Genomic DNA, 22,632 nt, shown 5'->3' with positions numbered 1-22,632 from the left:
ACTGAAGCTCGGTCTTTGCCTTTACATGATTGAACTTCGCAGGAAAGCTCATCTTCCAAAAATTGTTTACAAACTTTTACGAGACAGATGTGTCATGTAAAAATAAACTGTCATACGGACCATCATTCGACGCGAGCTAGTATAGGGACCGTGCGCGTTGGAGGGTCTGCCATCTTGTGGCCTGAATTGGAACCATAAACATGTACATTTACACGTCACGTGTTTTCTTGTGCATAGTAGATTCTGCCATCTTTTGGGCTACATCGGAACAATAAATATCACATTTACGCCTCGCGCCAAAAATCTGACGGCTTCTGTGCTGCCTCCTACAGTTCATGCACGCTCCCTATAGAGATGTAACATTTTATACTACGCCACTCTCCACCACTTATATTTAACATTCCACTTGACAAGTGGCAACAAATACTAATTGTATTGTAGGTAGGGTCTAGACAGGTATTCTACAAGTTAATATATCACTCGCTTTCTTGACAGAAAATCCATAACAGACAGATTTTATAAGAAAATATCGCCATCTAGCCGCGATGTCTGCAACTTCTAGGCAACGTTGGCCGAACGATGAGCTATCTTTAATTAATAATCTTGGCGCTACGTGGACAATTGATGGCGTCACTATTAGGAATTTTCCGCGCAAAAGTAACATAAGTATATTATATTTATATTTAATTTAAATAGGTACCTGAGGTGTATTGGCTATATGCATAGCGCTCTACTCGTTACATATAGTTATACATACAGATATATTTAACTATTTTGGTCCTGTAGGGCTAAGATAATCGGCTCTTTATGATTTGTCACCATGCCTGTCACGTTCTAACTAGTATGTACGAGTATGTAAGTGCGAAAGTGACGGGCATAGTGACAGGTGATAAAGATGGAACCATGCTGCCACTGCTGGTGGTCCTCTATACTAACCACCTATTCTCATACATTACCTTCAAAATTAAGTAGAAAAACTAGTGATTTCCCTTATTTAAGTCATAAGCCATAAACTAGGTACTGCACAAATTACGCACTAGTTACAATAAACAAATATTTGTGACACAAAGGATTAAACAGTCAGTACGCATCTTCTTCGGAAATAATAGAAACTGCAAACACGTCGTCTAACAGCTTAGAAACTATAACAGTTCCTGAAAATAAAATAAAAATCCAACTTATTAACCGATTTAATAATATTGCTAAAAACCTGTCTGAAGAAAAGTTAGCCTCAATTAGCTAATAATTATTTGTCATAATCTGTCATTTTGACTTGTGTATTTGTAAGAAAGGGATACAATAATATAAATTAACTAATGGAGACTTCTACATAGTGCGTTTATGAATAAGGGGGCGAGTAGGCGTATTACCTTCTTCTTTGTCGTTCTACTCTTTGCAGAGCGTCGTGGTCAACTGCTGAAATCAGGCGCAGATGTTGCTTGCCGTACGATTTTTCGCCATTTTATTTCCGATACATCCGTCAACTACGAAGTAGGTATTTATAACTGTACCTATTACAAAAGACTATTATACAACAAAGTTTTGAAGATCAAACAACGGAGAACGAAGCCTTGAAAACTAACTTTTTGTTTTTGTATTAGTAATACAGCTATATACTTATAATAAAAAAAAAGTATGGATAGAGCGCGAATATTAACATAATGTTTTCATTTATTCTACATTGTACATCTTCGCTACGCCATTGACCATGACATTGTACGGACATTTAAACAGGGTTGTCAACTCCTAATAATAAATAAAAACAATTCAGTTATTTTTTTTTTATTGATACTTTTGTCTTATCCGGGTATACTAAGTAGGTATGGCGAGGTTTATAAATAATTAAGTACATAGATTGATTGACAATGTTATCTATTGAGAATACACTGGCTTCTGCCCGCGACTTCGTCTGCGTGGGATGACGATGATGATAATTGATAAAAACTATCCACATACCATATCAAATTTATTTACAGGCCAGACAGACCAGAGGAGCCCTAGGCGTGGGCGACGTGGGCCACCGCCTACGGCCTCGCGGACCTCGCGGTCTAAAGGGCCTCGCGCCTCAAATACGTATAACTTGGACGAGACGTAAAAATGTATTTGTTATTTCTTGCGATACCAGAGGGCCTCGTTAAATGTACCTTATCCACACCACATTTTGATCTTGCCCCGCCACTGAGACAGACATACCTAAAGAGAGTACAGAGTTACTTTCACGTTTATAAGTTGGGATGACTTAGGTATTATTAAAACCCGGACCCGGGTATGTCCTTAAACTACGTGAATTACGTCCAAAAGAGAGGTATGGGCACTGTGAATGTCATCTTACTTTGTGTGATAGGGCACAGCACAGCGGATATCATTCCAAATCTAGAGCAAAGCCCAACTGGGGAAGTACCTTCACCTTACAGAAAACCGCAGCCAAATAAATAACACTAGACCCTATTCATAGTATAGTGTTGTGTTGCTGCCGGTGAAGAAGGTTGCCAGAGGGCTCAACAAGGGTGCGGAGTGTTAGGGTCGGCAACGCGCATGTAACTACCTACTCTGGAGTTGCAGGCGTACGTAGGCTACGGAGACTGTTTACCATCAGGCTGGCCGTATGCTTGTTTGCCACCGACGAAGTATTTAAAAAAACGGTGAAGTGAGAGTTATTTTTACTTGCGCACCGAGAGCTCCGTACAAACTTTGGATTATCTCGTGCACTTAAAGGCGAAAGACTTATGATCAGAAGTACCTACTACCTATGCTAAGTATAATTGTGTACAGCGCCATCTATCGGCAAATTGTACAACACGTATGAAATGAACCGATTTCATAAAATGTTTTTATTTTATTTGAAAAAAGTTGTCTTTAATGTAATCTCATAGAAATTTCATGTATAATAAACACACGTAAACGTTGCCCCCTCTTCATATAGGGCATGTTCCATGGTTAATAAATAAATAAAAAATACTTTCAGTGAGTCTGGGTTAGCGTTGTTCAAACTATTCCAAATTTAAAATCGATAGCCTAAGTGGTTCTCGAGATATTTTAGCGATGTGAATGTGACAGACAGACAGACAGACAGACAGACGCACGGACAGAGTCGCACCATAAGGGTTCCTTTTGTACCTTTTTGGTACGTAATAATTACTACAACAACACCTACACATGTATCTTCTGAAATCTGAATTTTTTAAAATAATTATAATAAGTAAATGTATGTATGTATGTTGTAAACACTTTATTGTACATATGAGACAGGAAAAGATACAAAAAAAATAACAAAATCAAATTAAATGTGTTCATCTCTGGTTCCAATCCACCTTGATGACAACTTTATTCAAAGACAAATACAAAATGAAAGCAGGCACACCGGTCTACGACGATAGCTGACACACGGGGCACCTCTTTTTCGCATAAAATGGATTGTCATATTTTCACATGACATAACGCTATTTCATATAAATGTCACTATAATAAAGCTTGAAATCGCCTAAACAGCTGTGTTCCTAATATATTATGTGCATAATATTCTTAGACCCTATATAAAAATGACTAATATCGGATTTTTAACTTCATAATATTAAATACGTCGAACAGATGCTTTAAATTACTATAACTAAAATTACGAATTTAATTGATGTTATAATTTTAGGCTATATAAAACGACGTAACTTATACTACTACACTGCGTTTATTTATTTGTAGGGCCAGCAGGGGGTCTAGCCAAGATGACAATCATTTATAGAAAACGAAACGCTATCATTTATATACATACAATTTAACGCTTCTATCTTAGTGTTCAGTTTGGTTTTTTGCAAAATATTGTCATCTTGCCTAGACTCCCAGATCAGGAATGTTAATAGCTCAGTTGAGTAACTTCACAAAGACGAACTTTTCATAAAAGCAAGTTAGGTTAAGTTAGAACTGGGACCCCCACAAAGACGAACTATTGCCAGAAATGCAGGTTAGGTTAGGTTAGGTTAGCATACTAGAACTGCGACCATGACACAGACGAACTATTGTCATAAAAGCAGGTTACGTTCGGTTAGAACTGCGACTCCCACGAAGTCGGGCTGTTGCCAGAAGCAGGTTAGGTTAGGTTAGAACTGCGACTCCTACAAAGACGAACTGTTGCCAGAAATGCAGGTTAGGTTAGGTTAGAACTGCGGCTGCCACAAAGACGTACTGTTGCCAGAAATGCAGGTTAGGTTAGAACTGCGACCCCCACAGAGATGGACTGTTATTAGAAAAGCTAGTTAGGTTAGGTTAGGCTTGATATAATGCATTAAATGAACTATTGTCAAGACGTTAATATGGGGTAAGTTTGCGCATTAGTAGTATAAGGTTTAAGATATTTGTATTTAGGTTATACGGAGTATGCGCATGGAACGATTCAACATAAGAATCTTATGACATTTAACCTGTAGGATGGAAATTTCTTAGACAAGTATATGCATTTACATATACAGTTTATATAATCGATATACAGTTTAGCCATTTGGCACCCGCATACAAGAGGTAAAAACAAAATGCTTGACTCGCAGTTTAAAAAAAATCCCTTATGAGCACAGTGCTGAGTAATTTTTTCTGTATGGGTTTTTTTTTTCAGAAACCTATCAAGTATCGTATGAAAGGGCCTGCATACGAGTCATACGACCTACACCATTTGACTAATATGAGGAATGAAATGTCATTAGACTCATTAGATTCGTCTTCATCATATCAGACCTTTATCGCCCACTGCTGAGTATAGGCCTAGATTCATCTTGTAATAGTGGAAGCGACCAATGTAAGATTCAATCCGTAATTTAAATAATGTCTTTACCCATTTCGGAATAATGGTGTTTCGGATAATTCGGAGGCGTACGCGGAGCCGAGGCCAATATGTAGAGACCCTTTTGTAACTTTAATGAAATGTAAGTCGTCAAATTGACAACCCTAGCACGTATGAAACGCATACAAAAAAAAAATTTTTTGCCCATTGTGTAAGTACACATATAGGAAAAAGCATCAGGCACCTACCTAGATTCCCTCCAAAAAAATCATCATCAACCATCAAAGCTTCTCACAACCCTGTGTTATCTATACAGTGCCGAATCAGTCGTTATCTATTAGAACAGTCCGCGTAGCCAACATTACAATCGTTAACGCTCCGTAGCGTAACGTAATCATCTCTCTCTATCACTCTTCCACATTAGTGCGACTGTGACAGTTGCGTTTCGTTCGCCACGGAGCGTGAACGATAGGCACGTTGGCTACGCGGGCTGTTTGCATTATTTATAACATGGCTGTGTTTGAGCGGCAATGATTACGCAACGCAATACTTACGAGTAAATACTAAAGCAATAATTGTTATTGACTCAGTTGCGCGGCACCATTGGTGAGCCAGAGACCAAAAATGTATATTTTTTTGCTGTTGTTCTTTGGTGCTATATTAGCTTTTTGGAAATATAATACAAGAAATAAGGATTATTGGAAGAAACGTGGAGTGAACACGCAAATAGAGGGAACAACCTTTAAGTTTTTAATAGGTAATTGTTCTCTGTCAGAGCACTACAAAAAGATTTACGATGAACATCCTAATGAAGAAAACGTGGGAATTTTTCAAGGATCAAGACCAGCCATAATTCTCAGAAACTTGGAAAATATGCAGTTTGTTTTGGCGGGAGACTTTCTAAACTTTTACTCTCGCGGTTTGACGACGAACCCCGAGGACACCCTGGCCGACAACGTGCTGTTCATGGAGGAATACCCGCGATGGAAGCTGGTGCGGCAGAAGCTGTCGCCCGTCTTCACCAGTTTACGACTGAGGAACATGTTCTACATAGTGGAAAGATGTGCCAGCGACTTTGCTAAACTATTAGAAGAAAATGAAAAGTTCAGAGAAAAGCCTTTTAATGCTTGTTACACGTACACGACATCCGCCCTCGGGGCTTCAGTGTTCGGCATCGACACGACGGTGAACACTATGCACTCTCCTTTCTTGGATATGGCTTGGAAATCACTAGAGCCGACCTTCAGAGCTAACTTTAGATTTTTTTTGTCGAACACGTTTCCGTTTTTATTCAGGCTCTTTAAATTAAAGGCGTTTGCGGAGCACGAAGATTTCTTCATAAATGTCGTTAGAAAAATGTTGGCAAACCGGCGGGTTGACACGAAAAAGCATTATGATTTCATAGATATTTGTTTGGAATTGCAAAATGCGGGAACGATGAACGACCCGACCACCGGGTACAGCCTGGAGCCGACTGACGAGATCCTAGCGGCGCAGGCGTTCTTTTTTTTCATAGCTGGAGCCGACACATCCGCTAACACGATGCATTTTACATTACTAGAGCTATCGAACAATCCCAAAATATTAAAGAAAGTGCACGAAGAAGTGGATAAAGTTTTCGACGAATGCGGTGAAACTTTAACTCACGGAGACTTAGAAAATTTGGGATACTTAGATATGGTCCTGAGCGAGGCCATGAGGAAGTATCCACCCGTGGGCCTGATGCAGAGAAGGTGCACCAACGACACGGTGCTGCCGGTGGGCAACGTGCCCGTCGAGAAAGACAGTATAATGATTGTGCCCATCTATGCTATACACAGAGACCCCAAATATTGGCCTAACCCTGAGGTATTCGATCCCGAGAGGTTTTCGCCCGAGAACGCACCGAAGATCAAGAAGTATTCCTATATGCCTTTTGGAGAGGGTGGCCGAATTTGTTTAGGTACGTAATTTTGGTTGTGTCTAGGAATAATTTTGTCAGTCTGTCATCAAGTGCTTTAAAGGTCATTTGATATAAAACGTTTTTAAGATTACCTCCTAACACCCTAAAATTTACAATGAAAAATCTCAAGGATCCAGGAACCCTAGACAACATTACGAACGTTAAAGTTTTTTCCTTTTTCGCCGCTACTACGTAATAAAGTGTCATAAACGCCAAGTCACAAATTGCACGTAAACAGCCCTTATCAAAAATATATTAATTATTATCAAGTCGTGGCGTGTGGCGTATGGGGCACGAAATGTACTGACTTTATATCAAATCAATGGCTACGAAAAGGTTGAAAAAGTTTGTAAGCACCTACTTAACAAAATAGGAATTTTATCTGTTATTTTAATTACAATAATTTTGTTCAATGACAATAATTATGTTTTAGGTGTCAGATTTGCCCGGCAGCAGGTGAAGGCGGGCCTCGCGTGGCTGCTACGTAGGTTCACACTAGCGGAGCAGGTGTACGCGCCCAAACACTTCGAGCCCAGCTTCTTCGCCTTGCGCGATCCCTACGCGACTTACGAACTCATCCCAAGATATCATGCTCAAAAGTCGTGAACAAAATGTATGCCTGATCGATATTTATGAGGTTTTTCCGAAATAAGTAATTAGTCTCAGGAGTACTAAACCGAGAGATATTGTGTTTCCAAAAAGGTATAATTTTCACTGTAAGCGTTAAGTAAGGTTGTAAGTGTTGTAGCGTTTAACAATTTTAAATAGTATTCGGGTGTGGGCTACTTTTTACTGCAGGTTTTTACGGTTTCAAAGAATCTTGAAATGTTAATATTCGTAATGCGTTTTAACTAACACTAGCTATTTAAAAATGATATGCACAGAATAGGCGTCAATATTTGACCCTTGGCTTTTTTTTTTAGTATTTATAGCCTGGAGTATGCAAATATACAACTTTTTTTCTCGCCCCTGCGAGAATGTACAGTAAATTTATAATGACAACTTTAAATTTACTGATAAAAAATATATAAAAATAGATACAATAGTATTATTTCAGTTACAAGGTATTGTTAGTGCGGCATTAAAATATGCTTTATATTGATATACAATTTAAAAAATTACATAATTTACAAATATAGAAATTAAGTACTTCCTTCTGGGGACAAAAATACCTGCAGGAAAAGTAGATTAGCCACTTTATTCATTTTTAACTTAAACTTAAGAAAATGGATCAGGTTTTGTTGGATCAAAGTAAACCGTTTTACGTAATTACAATTCAAAAATGAGATGACGGATAAATAACGATAGCGGTTATGTAGCAATATTATAAAAGTAAATATAGTGCCACTTTAAAAAAATTAAGAAGTATGACGATTTTGGACCCACCAAACACCATTGCATATAAAATACAGACTAATACGTAAAACAGATATAAATCCATTTTATTACGGAGATGTACATATATTAATATTAGGTGTTAAATTGAAATGCATTGACATACCTATGGCTTAAATTCACCCAAGCGTAAGTCGGACTTAAAATTGTTAAAAATTGTGTGATGTACTTAAGGCAGTGTTGGACGAACGTAAGAATTAGAATTGAAAATATTAAAAATTAACCATTACAAATTGAACCGTAAACTGTAACCGTCGTCACAGTTTACAGTTCAATTTGTAATGGTTAATGATCAATTGCAAAGAACGTTCGGCCAACACTGATGTACGGAACCCTTGCAATGCGAGTCTAACTCGCAATTGGCCGGCCCATTTTTATGAGTGCATAGTACCGGAACCCAAAAAAGGTACGATTGTACAAAAAATATGATATCAATTTAACTTGAAATTGAAAAACTTTATACTTATATTGATTTAAACCAACACGATTTTCATTCATAATGTTATATTTTATATTATTATTATTAAGTCCCGTATTAGTTTTAAAATAATGAAAAACTTTACGTCAGAAATATGTCCATAATTATTTAAATTCTGTATATTTATTCCAGACAGGTATGTTAATTCTGGTAATTTCTCGTAAGAAGTATTATCCTAATAGGGATTAACTGCGTCGATAATCTCATCAATCACTTTACTATACTAGGTGTCACTTTTTTATTTATCGTCACTTTTTTCCCATTTGATATTTTTTTAAACATGATCAACACTTGTACTTTTAAACTCTAAGAACACAAGAACACAGAAAAAACATTAACACCTGCCAAGTGACACTAGAACTTAGTACGCTATCACTCAATTTTTTATGTGTTTATGTTTTAATAAAAATTGTCTTAATCCGACTCACGCTTGACCTTGTTTTCCTAATTGTTATCATGCAGTATATTATTCTGTATTATCATACTGAGTTTGAGCTTTATAATCATTTTTAGAGATAAAATATAAATTAGGTACCTACTTAACGTTTCTGTCATGATTTCCGATTGTCATTGTCACCCTTCGGGTACGGAACCCTAAATAAATAAATACATATAATAGGACATTATTACACAAATTGACTAAGTCCCACAGTAAGCTCAATAAGGCTTGTGTTGAGAGTACTTAGACAACGATATATATAATATATAAATATTTATAAATACTTAAATAGATAGAAAACACCCATGACTCAGGAACAAATATCCATGCTCATCACACGAATAAGTGCCCTTACCAGGATTTGAACCCGGGACCATTAGCTTCGTAGGCAGGGTCACTACCAACTAGGCTAATCCGGTCGTCAAAATTAAATATCTGTGATTCTACGATTAAGATTTACTTATAGGTAGATATCTAATCTAATTAATCCGTCATTCAGTTTCATCATCAATAATATTATAAAATGATAATGTCAATGATAATTTGATAAATCAAAATCTAAATGTAGGTAATTTAATACTTCGCACGTATCATTATAATTTATCATTGCCTACTTGTAGTTTCGTCAACACTAACAATTATGTTAGAGGATAAAGTATGATTCTAGAAATAAGGCCTACACACTCTCAGCACTATATTTAGTTTTATAAATGTGTCAAAATACATAAATGCAAACGTACAAATAACTTACATAGGTTCAAATTGGATTATTTTTAAAGTTGTTGTACCTAATTGAAATTTGGCATGGACCGTAGGTAATTTGTGTAATTACAAATATAATATATGTTAAAACTAATGCAACAAGACTAATTATTACCAGATAAATACGAACGGATGACACTAAAAAGTGTCTGCAATGCAAAACTTAGGAAAATGGGCTCATAGGAGTTTACAGAGTTTTAGTGTAATATTTTAATACTTAAGTGTTTAAATTTGTTGCTCTTTGAGATTCTTGAAACTTAAGCGAGATATCAATCATCTTCTGCGTTGGCTTTTCTTCCCAAAAGTTTGCCGATCTCCGAAAAAAACAATTTTGTTATTAGAAATGACTCTTCGAGTCGTTTCGAGGCTCTTAGTTCGAGTTTCATGGCAAGAGACCTGACGGAACACTGGGCTGACACTCGGCTCTCCTTGACATATAAATCAAAATTGTTATTTCCTTTTTTAGGGTTCCGTACCTCTAAAGGAAAAAACGGAACCCTTATAGGATCACTTTGTTGTCCGTCCGTCCGTCTGTCTGTCTGTCAAAACCCTTTTTCTCAGGAACGCGTGGAGGTATCAAGCTGGAATTTGTATCAAATACTCAGGTCTACTGTCCCTTGGAAGCTTCTAAGCCAACGCAATCAAAAGATACAGCCGTTTATGCCGCAAATTTTCAACAGTCGCAAGGGAATCAAAACCTACAGGGTACTTCCCGTGAACTCAGAATCTTGAAATTTGGTAGGACGTCTTATAGCACAGATAAAGGTAAAATTGCGAAAACCGTAAATTTTTACTTTACATCATATAATAATATATACCTACAAGTTTCTACAGAACCCTCGGTGCGCGAGTCCGACTCGCACTTGGCCGGTTTTTTTTGTTTTATTCAATTAGGTTTTGCCCAGCAACCTCAACACAAGCCGAAAGCCTCAAGCGCGTCCTAAGTATGTCACCCTTGATAGTAGCCACATTTCACATAGGTACTTGCGGCGTTTGGAGTTGAAACCCCTTAGCCGTGGGAACCCAGCGCGCGTCGCCTCTATAAGGAGTGGCCAATATTTTGCTTAGCGAATCCAGAGGAACAATACGGCCAGCCTTCTGAGCACCGTACCAAGCGATCATGACTTAGGGCAACGGGCACGGGCACGAGGAATTAAAAGGATACGGGAGCTGAGATTTAAATATTTTAGGTGAATACATATATCCGTCTCGCTGACGGAAGCGGCTCCTAAAACTAGTGCGATATTATTTCTTAAAGGACAACTCCAGGTTAGGCGAAAAGTCCTGCGTAAAAATCTCAAAAAACGATGTTTCGTACACGACTCTTTTCTCCACCAAAACTTAACCAAATGTAACGAAATTTTGAGATTTAAATGGTAATGAAATTATCTGTATCGGACTGTTTTGTTTTTTAGGCTAATTGATGTCAGTTTTGAATACCATACTTGTCTCTATGGCCTTGTAAATTAGGCCGTTTTTGTGAATATTTGTAGTGCACTAGCGCCTTAAGAAACAAAAATATCAAAAAAAGCAAAACAGTCCGACACAGATAATAATAATTATAATCTGTGTTGAAAAAATCATTGCTCTAGCTTCAAAAACCACGGAGGAAACAGTCGAGTACGTATGTATGGAGAAATGACCACTCCTGTTGCCTCTTAATTTGTGAAATAATAGTTTTACCTTTTCATACAACACAACGCATTCATGCACAAAAAATGACATTTATATCTTGCCAATATTGGTACAAATTTGTTTCTGTTTCCTACTAACTTTCAACCCGTTATGTGTTGATTTTCTAAGATGTTAACAGTTTTGAATGATTCACGGTTAGTTTCACTAGACTTAAATTAAATTTGTAACTGCGTCGAAATATCGGGAGCTCAAACACAATATAAAAGGTCTAGTTTGTAAAATTGTATAAGTAACTTGAACCTATTGTATGAAATCAATGTTCAAAATACCAGTATCATATCTTCAGTGGTTAAGACTAATAAATGTTAAGACAGCTTAAATGTATCCTTTGTGAGGTGAAAGTATATATTTATATTTTAATATTTAACCCCAAAAAGAAGAATGAGTGTAGTTTTATATTCTACTGTTACCGGCAAAAGTTGTGTGCAAGACTATAAATGAGGGGATTGTCGAGGATAATAACAATGAAAGCAGAGTTGCTGTGATTATTTAATTCAGTCAAATCATGTAAACGTTAGACTATGCACATCAATAGATTCTCGACTAAATACAAATTCCTTTACAGTCGACAACGCCTACGGTTACAAAAATAATTCTCCACAATATGACTATAACACCGGTTGGAAAACTTAGAGGTTTATTTTACTATGTTACCATTATAATAATTCCGTACACGGCGGAGATTTTGAACCTTGTCTAATTCTATTTTAAGTTCAAATTTCTTCAGTTTTATAGATATCTCGATTTATCAACTTCTGTCCGCCGTGTACCAAATTATGCTTGATTGTATCCTCGGCTATAATGGATCAATTATATTACTAACTTTATCAAAAAAATTAATGCATTTTTTGACTATATCATTGATATTGAAATAGAAAATGACGCTCAAATTTAATATATAAACAGCGCGTCACGCGTCAAACTAATTATATTCGCCCCATAACTGTTTTATGTCAATGTAGACGTAAAACTTCCATTTAGATATCACAATTATTATAAATGAATGCCAATTATAGTTTAAAGCGTATATGATACAACATATTCTTGTTTATAAATAGGTATATTAGGTACGAAACATGGAGAAATTATAAATGAATTCATTGATAAAGTGGCCATGCACTTTTACGGCTGCAATTATTATTTGTGGTCCCGAAGCAATGTACCATACATTGCTTCGGGACCACAAATAATTAAAATATTTACATATAAATTAATCAGATTCAATCAAAATTATTAATTAAATTAAACCTACAAAATTATTAATTAAATTAAAATTATCAACTATATCAAAAGCTGAACTGGTAAAGTGTCATCTTTTTTCCTACCAACATTATGTTAAAAGTTTGCAACTAATAAAAACGGTATAAATAGTATAGTATAAATGGTTGACTGGTAGAGAATACCTTAAGGCATTAAGTCCACCCTTTGTACAATTTTATATCGTGCAATAAAGTTTAAATAAATAAATATAGAGTACTTTAATAAATAATGATGATTATGTCGATTATTTTGTTCCTTCGTATAATTAATTCAAATTACAATTAACAAGACAAATTTCATCTAAACGTCAATTTATCTTTGTTTACCTATTTTAGTTTTTGCACTTGTAGGTACCGGTAAAAATGGTTTTTTTTTCATTACCTTTAAGGCAGTTTACTGAAACACTAATTTATTAAAGTACATTTATACAATACACTGTTTTTATTAGTATTGAACTCTAAAAAAAAATTTTGTGGTAACTATGTACTGGGGAAAAAATCTCACCTTTTACCAGTGGTAACTACTGGGAAAAAAACCCAGTAGTTACCACCAACTCATTTTGGTACGGTTTGGTGGGAAAAAAATCCCACTTGTTACCACAAATAACAACTTGATGGTAACTAGTGGGTATAACCCCTACAGTCGAATTAATAAGTATCTACATTTTATCGCCTTAATTGCAATAAGATGAAAAAATATATACATACAACTTATACTTTATGAACTCGACGGTACCACCAAACAGTTGTATTTTGTATAAAAGAGGCCCTAGAGCGCCATCTAGCCGCGGTGCCTTTAACTTTTAGTATCGCCACTTTACGAACACACATCTACGCACGCGATGTTGCCTCATATGGACACTTAGCGGCGCTACTAGTGTCAGACCAAAACAAAGGCGGAAAGCACATCACAATATGAACACGCGACGCGATATCCCATAATGTGACTTACGAGACTCTGGTCACAGAAAATCATAGAAATAGGATAGTATAGAACGACTGTCAAACTTGGAAAGTGTGACCAAAAATGAAATGCAAGTGTGTGCGTAAATTGTCTATGTGCGAACAAAAATAGTGATGTCATGTTACAACATATTAATAATCTATCGATGTTTAACTGCTTTATCGACTACTTTTTCAAATGTGTTTGAAATATCTTTACGAAAATTTCGCTAGGAATATCATAATTACCTGTGAAATGAGTATTTTCCTGGGTTTTTTGGCCCTGAAACACTACAATCCGGCACACAACATGACACCATCGTCACTGAATTACTTAATGTATAATTTTCTTTTTGATTCGCTTATATTTTTCACGTTAAAAAATACGGCAATATGATTTTGGCCGCCTCGGCCGCCTTCGAACTCAAAATTGGTTACGTTTTCTCATATGTAGTCTGCCTCTTTTGCACTTATGGCTTGTTCATATACGTCATGGCTTCCCTTTCGCACACTTCATCTGTCTGTCAAGCGAAGCGACTGACATGTCTCTGCAGAAAATAATAATATTGGATTCAACTCAACACCCGTCGCGTTGTGATTCAATAATATATTTCCGCCTAAATTCTGCACAAACTTTGCTAAGAAAATGTGAAAGTTCCACCACAATCGTCAAATTCCTATAAAAATAATATTTTTATAGTGGCAATTTGTTCTATCAAAGTCGCTACAGGCGCTTTAAATATGGTAGTGCTCAAAAAAAAAAACCTCTAGCCTCCCAGAAGTCTGTAACTAATAAGGCCTTTCATAACATTGTCTTTTTATTTTATTCTGACAAATCAAAATTGTATTTGTCAGTGAGCTGTGGGCGGCTAGAGAATAATATGTCTGCAGATGTTATGAGTCTTGATTGTGCCTTGGACAGCAGCTGACAACGATACTTGTTAAAGTGAGGTGGGATGTCATACGATCAATGAAATCTGAAGACACCTTTAACATACAGAAAATACAGAATATTTAAAAATAACGGTATAAAAGGAGCAAGCAAAAGACGAAGGTGTGTATGTATCATATACAGTAGTGTTGAGAATAGTTTTTTATCGAATAAGTAATAACAAATAAAACATCAGTGTAGAGTATACATATGTGGACTGTAGTGTTTACACATTTGTAATACATTTTAATACAAAATAATATCGATTCTTGCTTTTAGATTCCGTTACACAAAGCTTTGTACTTGTTGCCTAGGCCTCGGTGTGACTAGAAAATTGCCGTTTTTCCAAATTACCACTAGAATAAGAGCTAGTCTCGGAAATTGGTATATTATAAATGCTACGAAACCCTTCTAGTTAGTTTAGTGACCACTTCGAGACTTCCTCGTGCAGAAAAGTGGTGCTAGCCTGTCATTCTGACCTTCGCTCATGAACAAACCAATCCAGACGCTTGGATCCAGTTATAATAATAGCAAACTAACTGTCTAGTTTAGCTGTTCTGGAAATAGCGAACCATTTTCCGGGACTAGCTCTCGTTTTTAAACACATGAACCAACTTAGTTCAAAAAGTTTACAAAATTGAATTATTTTCATATATTTCATTGACGATCTAAATTAGGTATGAACCTGATATTTTGGTGAAGCGGTAGCTATAGTACGAGGATCAATACCGAATAAACTTTGAGATCAATTCACGCCGTAACGTAGGATTCTTAAGAAATAGTTTAAGAGCTAAATAAGTATACTTAAACATATATAGCAGGATTCCAGAGCCGCGGTCTGGTCCTTACTTATTTTCTCATGACTAAAATGTATGGGATAATATAGTGTTAACATATACTTTTACCCCCTTATTCATAAACGTCTACTAAAATTACGATGCCGCTAATAATCGTTTGTCCCTTTCCATCATAACAATACGTCGGAAAGGGACAAACGACCGAAACGAGAAAATAAGTAAAGTCTGGCGGCTCTGGGATCTTGGACTAATAGGAACATAATGTAGTCTTATAGCAGTAATACAACCGAATGTAGCACTGAACATTATGTATACACAAATATATAAATATGGGATCTCCAAATTACATCATTATTAATTAAGATAACCGTCTCGCAGTAGAAATATCTCCATAAACCGTGTTCAAAAATAATAATATACACACTACTGACCAGAACATAAACAGTTTTGATCAAATCTAATATATATGGGACGCGTCATCGTAAAGTAAACCTTGCTGTAATGCACGAAGATTCATATTAAAATGTCAAAGGGTTGAAGCTGGTGGAACAGCCGAGCCGAATAAATAAAAAAATAATTTAAAATATGTTTAAAACAATCAGAATGCCAAAACCAGAACCTGCTGCTGATACCGTAGTGACGGTGACGGGTAAAATTCTTTTGTTTTCCCTAACATTGGCCGTCGGCCCGATATGACATGTATACCAGGTATATGACATTCCGGTACACGGAGATCAGGCATCCGGACCACTATAACCCACCAATTAATAGTCATCAAACTTTTTTTAAATTGCTTTAAAGGACTTAAGGACTCAACTACAAGGCGGTTCTCAACCACTCTGAAAATTTTCAACGTTGTATGAAATAAAAATATTTTTTAGATCTTTATTTCAGTAGTTGTTTACACATTATTTGAAAATGAGATTAATAAGTTATTAGGTAAAAAAAATACATTTTAATTAAAAAAATTATGATTTTATAGTTAAATTCATAAAGTCTAACTAATGAAAAATTATAAAAAATAGCAATAAAAATATTTTTCTACTACAAAACTTATAAATCACATGTTCAAATAGTGTGAAATCAGATACTTAAAATTATTTTTTTAAGGGTTCCGTACCCAAAGTACCCAAACTTTCTATCACCGCACCGCTCGCGTCGGCAGGGAGTTCATCCTCACACCTTAGAACCTAAATGGTCGCGTACTGTGCGGTTCAAGAGGAATTTCCTCCCGCGGACGCTCCGGCTGTGGAATGAGCTCCCTTCCGAGGTTTTTCCGAGGGTCTACAGTATGGGGTTCTTCAAAAAAGGAGTGTACAGGTTTTTAAAGGGTCGGCAACGCGCATGTAACACCTCTGGAGTTGCAGGCGTCCATAGGCTGCGGTGACTGCTTACCATCAGGCGGGCAGCATACGGCCCGCCTGATGGTAAGCAGTCACCGCAGTTTGCCACCGTCGTGGTATTAAAAAAAAAAAAAGGGTAAACCGGGACCCTATTACTCAGATGCCGCTTTCCGTCTGTCATTAGGCTGTATCTCATGGACCGGGATAATTAGACAGTTGAAATTTTCACACATGATGTTTTTCTGTTGCCGCTATAACAACAAATACTAAAAAACATGATAAAATAAATATTTAACGGGGCTCCCATACAACAAACGTGATTTTTTTGCCGTTTTTATTGATAATGCTACGGAATCCTTCGTGCGTGAGTCCGACTCGCACTTGACCGTTTTTTGGATTTCATACAACATAAAAAAATTAAAGTGGTTGAGATAAAGTTACAAAGCTTGGTGTATTTTATCAGCATAATATGTGTAACAAAATAAAGGGATGCCCAGTCGGACAAGAAAAAGGTATTTTGAACCAGGTTTAGATAGTTACTACTACTGCTAACAATACAGATAGTTGTTTACTTGTTATTATATAGACATCTGTTTCGTTTATTATCTTAATTTGTTCGCCTAACTATCTGGAATGATATGAACAGCTTTCTAGGAAAAATAAAGCAACGCAACAGTTAAAAGTAGTAGAGACAGCACCATGACTGGAAATATATCGTGCTTAAGGCAAACCTATTAGTCTAACAATATTTTTAATACATGGTACATTTTTTGTCAAAACTGTAATAAAATTATGGCTGGACCTTAAGTCTTTCAAGTCTTTGAACAAAAGAAAGTATCTAAGAAAGTCCATTTTCCGCGACAATATCACAATAATAGTTGAAATATAGGTTTCATTACATTTTAATACGTCGGTGTCGGTTTTAATCGGGAGTGCAGCTCAGAACGTCAGGATGGGTTCTTCGCGGTGGTCCAGGATATCTGCAAATCAAAACAAAAACCGCTACAGTATCATTTCTATTATTATCTGTAGCAAATATCGATTCATTGATTTCAAGACTCTAAGACAAATTCGTGCTTTAGACAGTTTATGTAGATTTAGTAACAGTTATAGAAAAATATATCGCACCGTAAAGCACTCTTTTTTTCAACATACAAATTCGGCACACGGGGGCATTACTTTTTCTTCGAATTTAAAAATCTTATACAGATAACAACCGTTTAGGCGGTCGGTCGTAAGAAGTTACTATGGTCAGCTACGGATCGGTGGAAGGCTTAGCTTCATAAAGCTAGTTTATATTAAGTATAAAGTCAAAATCCAATATGTAGATATGTATTAAAATCACCGCGCAACTTTTTTTACCGCCACCGCCTGAGATAAGTGGTGAGACGTATAGTTTAGTGAGTTCGGGACGACCCCGGTGGGCTCGTGTGACTGACCCTTGGCGATGCACCACCACGGCAGCGTGACGTAGGTGAGGTAGGCGTGCAGCGGCGCGGACGAGGCGCGCTTGCCCTCCTTCCACAGCGCGAACGTCTGCGTGAAGCCGCGCATCGCCCACAGCGGGTTGTACGCGCCGTCGTCCAGCTCTGAGGGCCGTTTCAAATGTTACTCGTCAATTATAAATCGGTAAATTCACTGCCTCGCGTGAGATTATCTGAAGTTTCGTGTTACGACCATTCTACCCCTACCTCTGTTTTCTCAGTTCCACAACTTTTAGAATAATAAATAAGTTGTTCCCCAAACAAAACTAATAGATATTTCGAAAAATTTTCGTCAGCATAATACTACTGTCGAAAGCATCGTTAAGTACTTGTATGGACTTCGTACTATCATTTGCAAATACACGAGTGGTACATTCGCCAGATTTGCAATACCGACTTTTAGCCGAATATTCGCTAAATAATACAATACCTACTACTTATATGAATTTAATAAATATTAAATAAATAATATTATAGGACATTATTACACAAATTGACTAAGTCCCACAGTAAGCTCAATAAGGCTTGTGTTGAGGGTACTTAGACAACGATATATATAATATATAAATATTTATAAATACTTAAATACATAGAAAACACCCATGACTCAGGAACAAATATCCATGCTCATCACACGAATAAATGCCCTTACCAGGATTTGAACCCGGGACCATCAGCTTCGTAGGCAGGGTCACTACCCACTAGGCCAAACCGGTCGTCAAATTTAATAAACCCTCTACAAACGGATTATTTCTATGCCAGTGTAAATGAGTTTCAAGAATAAAGAGTTCATAAAGTTGTATACGTTTCTTCACCTTAATCCATTGCAATAAGGTGAAAAATGTATACATATTTATGAACTCGATTGTACCCACGCGTAAGTAGGTATTGTATAATTCCATCGCAACACTGTAAATCGATCGAACGTCAATAAGAAAACTCACCTGTAGAGACGATCCGAATCGAAGCCGAGCGGTCAACCTACCGTGATTCCGTTTGGGCACGTCGCACCAGTAGTAGATGTCGGTGCCGTCCGGCGTCGTGCGGCGCGGCGGCAGCGGCGCGCGGCGCCACAGCGCGCCCGCCAGCCCGCGCGCGTTCCGCGGCAGCGTCGCGTACCCGCGCGCGTCCGCCCCGCCCCTCTGCCCCGCCACCAGCCGGTACTCGCCGCAGCTGGGCAGCTCCTCCTCGCCGCGCACCGTGACCCGCGCGCCGCCCCCCGGCGCCGGCGCGCCGCCCGCCGCCGCCGCCGCCGGCGCCGCGTCCAGCAGCCGGCCGGCGTCGGCCGCCAGCTCGCAGGCGCCGTCGTCCGGGCCGGCGGGCGCGGGCGCGGGCGCGGCGCGAGGCAGCGGGCGCAGCGGCGGCGGCGCGGGGGCGCTCCTGCGCGCGCGGCGGCGCGGCGTGACGGCGCGCAGGCACGCCGGCGAGCGCGCGTCGGCGGCGGCGGCGGCGGGGCGCGGCAGCAGCGCGCCCATGCGCGCCGGCGCCGCGGAGGAAGCCGAGCGCGCTGCACACAACACCGGGTCACACGCCGGGCCCGGGACCGAGCGAATTTTGCTTTTCGACCTGACTTTTCGATTTCGAAATTGCTACGATTTTGATACACAAAAGAACTATGTAGTCAATTACGTTTGGAATCTATGAAGCTGCTCTGAATTACTAGATATTTTTGTAAATCTTAAATATTTAAATTATCATCACCTTCGGACTTTATATCGAAAGCGACGTCTACATTTTTTATCTTTTAAATTGTATCTTACGAAACAGCTATTTCCAATTATCCCTTGAAATTCGCCCGATCCCGGACATCGTTGATTCAAGGCTCAGTTAAACTGTTCAATAGCTCCGATTAAAAATCTAGCGTCTACTCGTTCCGGAGCGGTACGGAACGATCCGGAGCAGTCCGAAAAGGCGCGGCTTCCTCCGAGGGCTGGCGAGCCTACGCAAGCGTTGGCTACGCGTGCATTACGGTTACCGCAATACAAACTGACAACTGAGGTTACAATGCTGTCTATACCTATTACCCATGCAAGACCAACCCAATGTGAGAGATGGCCTTTTGATCTCAGTCGCCAATTGGTATTGCGACTACGCTGTGACGTAATATTAAGGTGGAATAGGACAAAAGCGTGCTACATTAAACGCCGCGGAATGTGTTTTACAATGCGTGCATTAATTCCGAAGGTTTAGGCTCTGGAAAACAGTAGGTGCGGGTAGGCGGTATCAATTTTAACCCTATTGTTTCTAGCACTAGATTGTGCGGTTACGTTATTGAAAAATAAACAAGAGAAGACAAACAAAGCGGATTTTCGTAAAACATTGGATATAGGTATTAGAAACAGAAAGGAAATGCCTGTAATTATCTCGTATGACACACGTGCCCAGTTTGCAGCTGCCCTCGTCCCCTTTCTCATATTATTGCATGCCAGTAAAGCAAACCTTGTGCAATCTGCTTGCATTCCGGACACAGGTTTGCAAGTTACCTTATGCACATGACAATTGGTGGCATGTGCAAAGAGCTGTTATGCAAATGTGTGCTAGCTATAGTCATGTGTGTTCCCGCCTGACAATCACTTAAGCTGTTTTTTATTTGGCGGTTTTATCTACATGAGGGGTAGATAAACGGCAATCGGACTGTAGGTAGTCAACACGAATTATTTCCAACTTCAGACTGCCGAAATGTTTTGACACTTAGAAAACAGTACTTATTTCACCTATCCGATTCCCTATAACAAGACCTAAATATGGTCGGAGATATCGCGATCCTACGCTGACTGTACATTCGAGTTCACAAACATTTTTACAAGCCAGCATTCCAATAAGGTTTTGGCAAAAATTTCATTTTTGGTACAAGCTTTTATCGCTGACTGTACTTTTCTTTCCACAGGCAACTAGCCATCGAGACAAATCAAAAACCCCAAAAACAATTAGGTTGTGTTGTTTTACACAGAGTTCCTATCTCCTGTCTTGATCATCAGATCTGCTCGATGATACCATAATATTGCATTGTCACCCGACTTACATACAAATATGCAAATTTTCAGCTTCAGCGGAAACCGAGAAGTGGGTCGAATTTATCTTGCAAGATTTGACCCGTACAAACATACATAGTTATATTGCAAGTTAAATAAAAGCTTGTAAAAATATATGTATAATAATAAAATATTAATATTATATATTATTCCACAATGCCTGAAAACTCGCCTCTTCATCTTCAACCAATGTGTCCTGCCCACCATGACCTACGGTGCCAAGACATGGTCGCTCACTAAGGGGATGTGCATAAAATCTGTGTAGCACAGAGAGCCATGGAGCGCGCCATGCTCGGTATCAAGCTTCAACATCGAGTAAGGAATGTCGAGATCCGTCGCTGCACCAAGGTGCGAGACGAGGGTTGCGTCATTACCAAACTAAAATGGAGTTGGGCGGGACATGTTGCTAGGCAGAGTGATGGCAGGTGGACTAAAATATTAACGGAATGGTGGCCGCTTTCGGATGAAACAAGCCTCTGGTGTCCGTTGGCTCGTTGGGTGGACGACATTCGAAAGATTGCGGGTCACTTCTGGATGAGATTAGCTCAGGACCGGGACAAGTGGCGTACTGGAAGAGAGACCTATGCTCAGCAGTGGGCGATAAAGGGCTGATATGATGATTAATATATTTACACGACTTTATTGAAACTATCTTAGAGATGTGTAAATATCTAGATCTCGACTCGAACTCGACCGTACCTACATTAATTATAAAATTTTATCACATTACACATGGACCTAGAATTAATTTTCTAGTATTTACGCGTGACACACACTGACAGTTATCTCTATGGCCTCACCCACCAATCTGCCGTCAGTCGAATTGAAACGTCAGTGCATTATTTGTTCGAAGAAAAAAATTAAATGCATGCGTGGTCGAATTATGCAAAAATTATACCGATCGAAAGAAAAAAAGGTGCAGGATATATTTTCATACATAAGTTAATCAATTATTAACACATTATCTTTCGAAAAAAAGACGATATTAATCCATGAAGTTGTACTTAAAGTGGAGGGCGCTCTCACTTCTTTTGCCATACTAAAGTGAACCTTATTCCCGAGCTAGAAAGGTGTTCGTACCAAACTAGACAAAATGTACTCAATCTGCCTAGGTATATGCACAGCTGGTCGTCAGTTGCGCGGCCTCTGTCAAATTGTTCCTCTATGACATTACATTTACATGTATCGCTATGGACAAGACATCAGTTAGTCAGCGCATGCGTTGTTGTCAGAACATGGAAGAGAAGCGATAAAAAATACACTGCGTGCAAAAGCTTTTAAGGTTCGTCCAGACCTAGCGAATGCGACCGCAACGGTCCATATCAGATTCTGGCCAGTCTGCGTCTGGCGCATTCGTCAGATCTAGAC

The 22,632-nt window shown here is 38.4% G+C and overlaps 3 protein-coding genes across 4 annotated transcripts in view; 2 read left to right on the top strand and 1 right to left on the bottom strand.

Annotated features, from left to right (window-relative positions):
* Positions 1 to 22,632, top strand: part of LOC133516931 (phosphatidylcholine:ceramide cholinephosphotransferase 2-like) — a 196,811-nt gene that overhangs the window by 97,265 nt on the left and 76,914 nt on the right. The gene's annotated exons all lie outside the window — the stretch shown is intronic.
* LOC133516921 (cytochrome P450 6B5-like) lies at positions 3,580 to 13,167 on the top strand. Its single transcript, XM_061849967.1, has 2 exons — positions 3,580 to 6,707; positions 7,141 to 13,167. Exons 1-2 carry the CDS (start codon positions 5,390 to 5,392, stop codon positions 7,311 to 7,313), a joined length of 1,491 nt encoding a protein of 496 aa, XP_061705951.1. The 5' UTR covers positions 3,580 to 5,389; the 3' UTR covers positions 7,314 to 13,167.
* The window catches only part of LOC133516936 (uncharacterized protein KIAA0930 homolog), a 92,612-nt gene continuing 87,230 nt past the window's right edge, over positions 17,251 to 22,632 (bottom strand). The window contains exons 8-9 of one of the 2 annotated variants that reach the window (XM_061849999.1): positions 18,188 to 18,337; positions 17,251 to 17,728 (exon numbers count right to left, since the gene is read on the bottom strand). In XM_061849999.1, coding sequence (XP_061705983.1) covers positions 17,688 to 17,728; positions 18,188 to 18,337 — 191 coding nt within the window. In that variant the 3' untranslated portion in view covers positions 17,251 to 17,687. Of the gene's footprint in view, positions 17,729 to 18,187; positions 18,338 to 21,367; positions 21,833 to 22,632 lie in introns of those variants that run through there. The other variant, XM_061850000.1, reaches the window with a different exon arrangement.

The sequence above is a fragment of the Cydia pomonella genome, chromosome 4 (genome assembly GCF_033807575.1).
Source record: "Cydia pomonella isolate Wapato2018A chromosome 4, ilCydPomo1, whole genome shotgun sequence".
Classification (NCBI taxonomy): Eukaryota; Metazoa; Arthropoda; class Insecta; order Lepidoptera; family Tortricidae; genus Cydia; species Cydia pomonella.
The sequence above is the reverse complement of the archived record's forward strand: the minus strand, read 5'-3'. Positions and strand labels throughout refer to the sequence as shown.

Coding starts and splice junctions, on each gene's coding strand:
- LOC133516921 (XM_061849967.1), top strand. CDS start 5,390: ATGTATATTTTTTTGCTGTTGTTCTTTGGTGCTATATTAGCTTTTTGG. Junction 6,708..7,140: donor GGGTGGCCGAATTTGTTTAG/GTACGTAATTTT, acceptor ATTATGTTTTAG/GTGTCAGATTTGCCCGGCAG.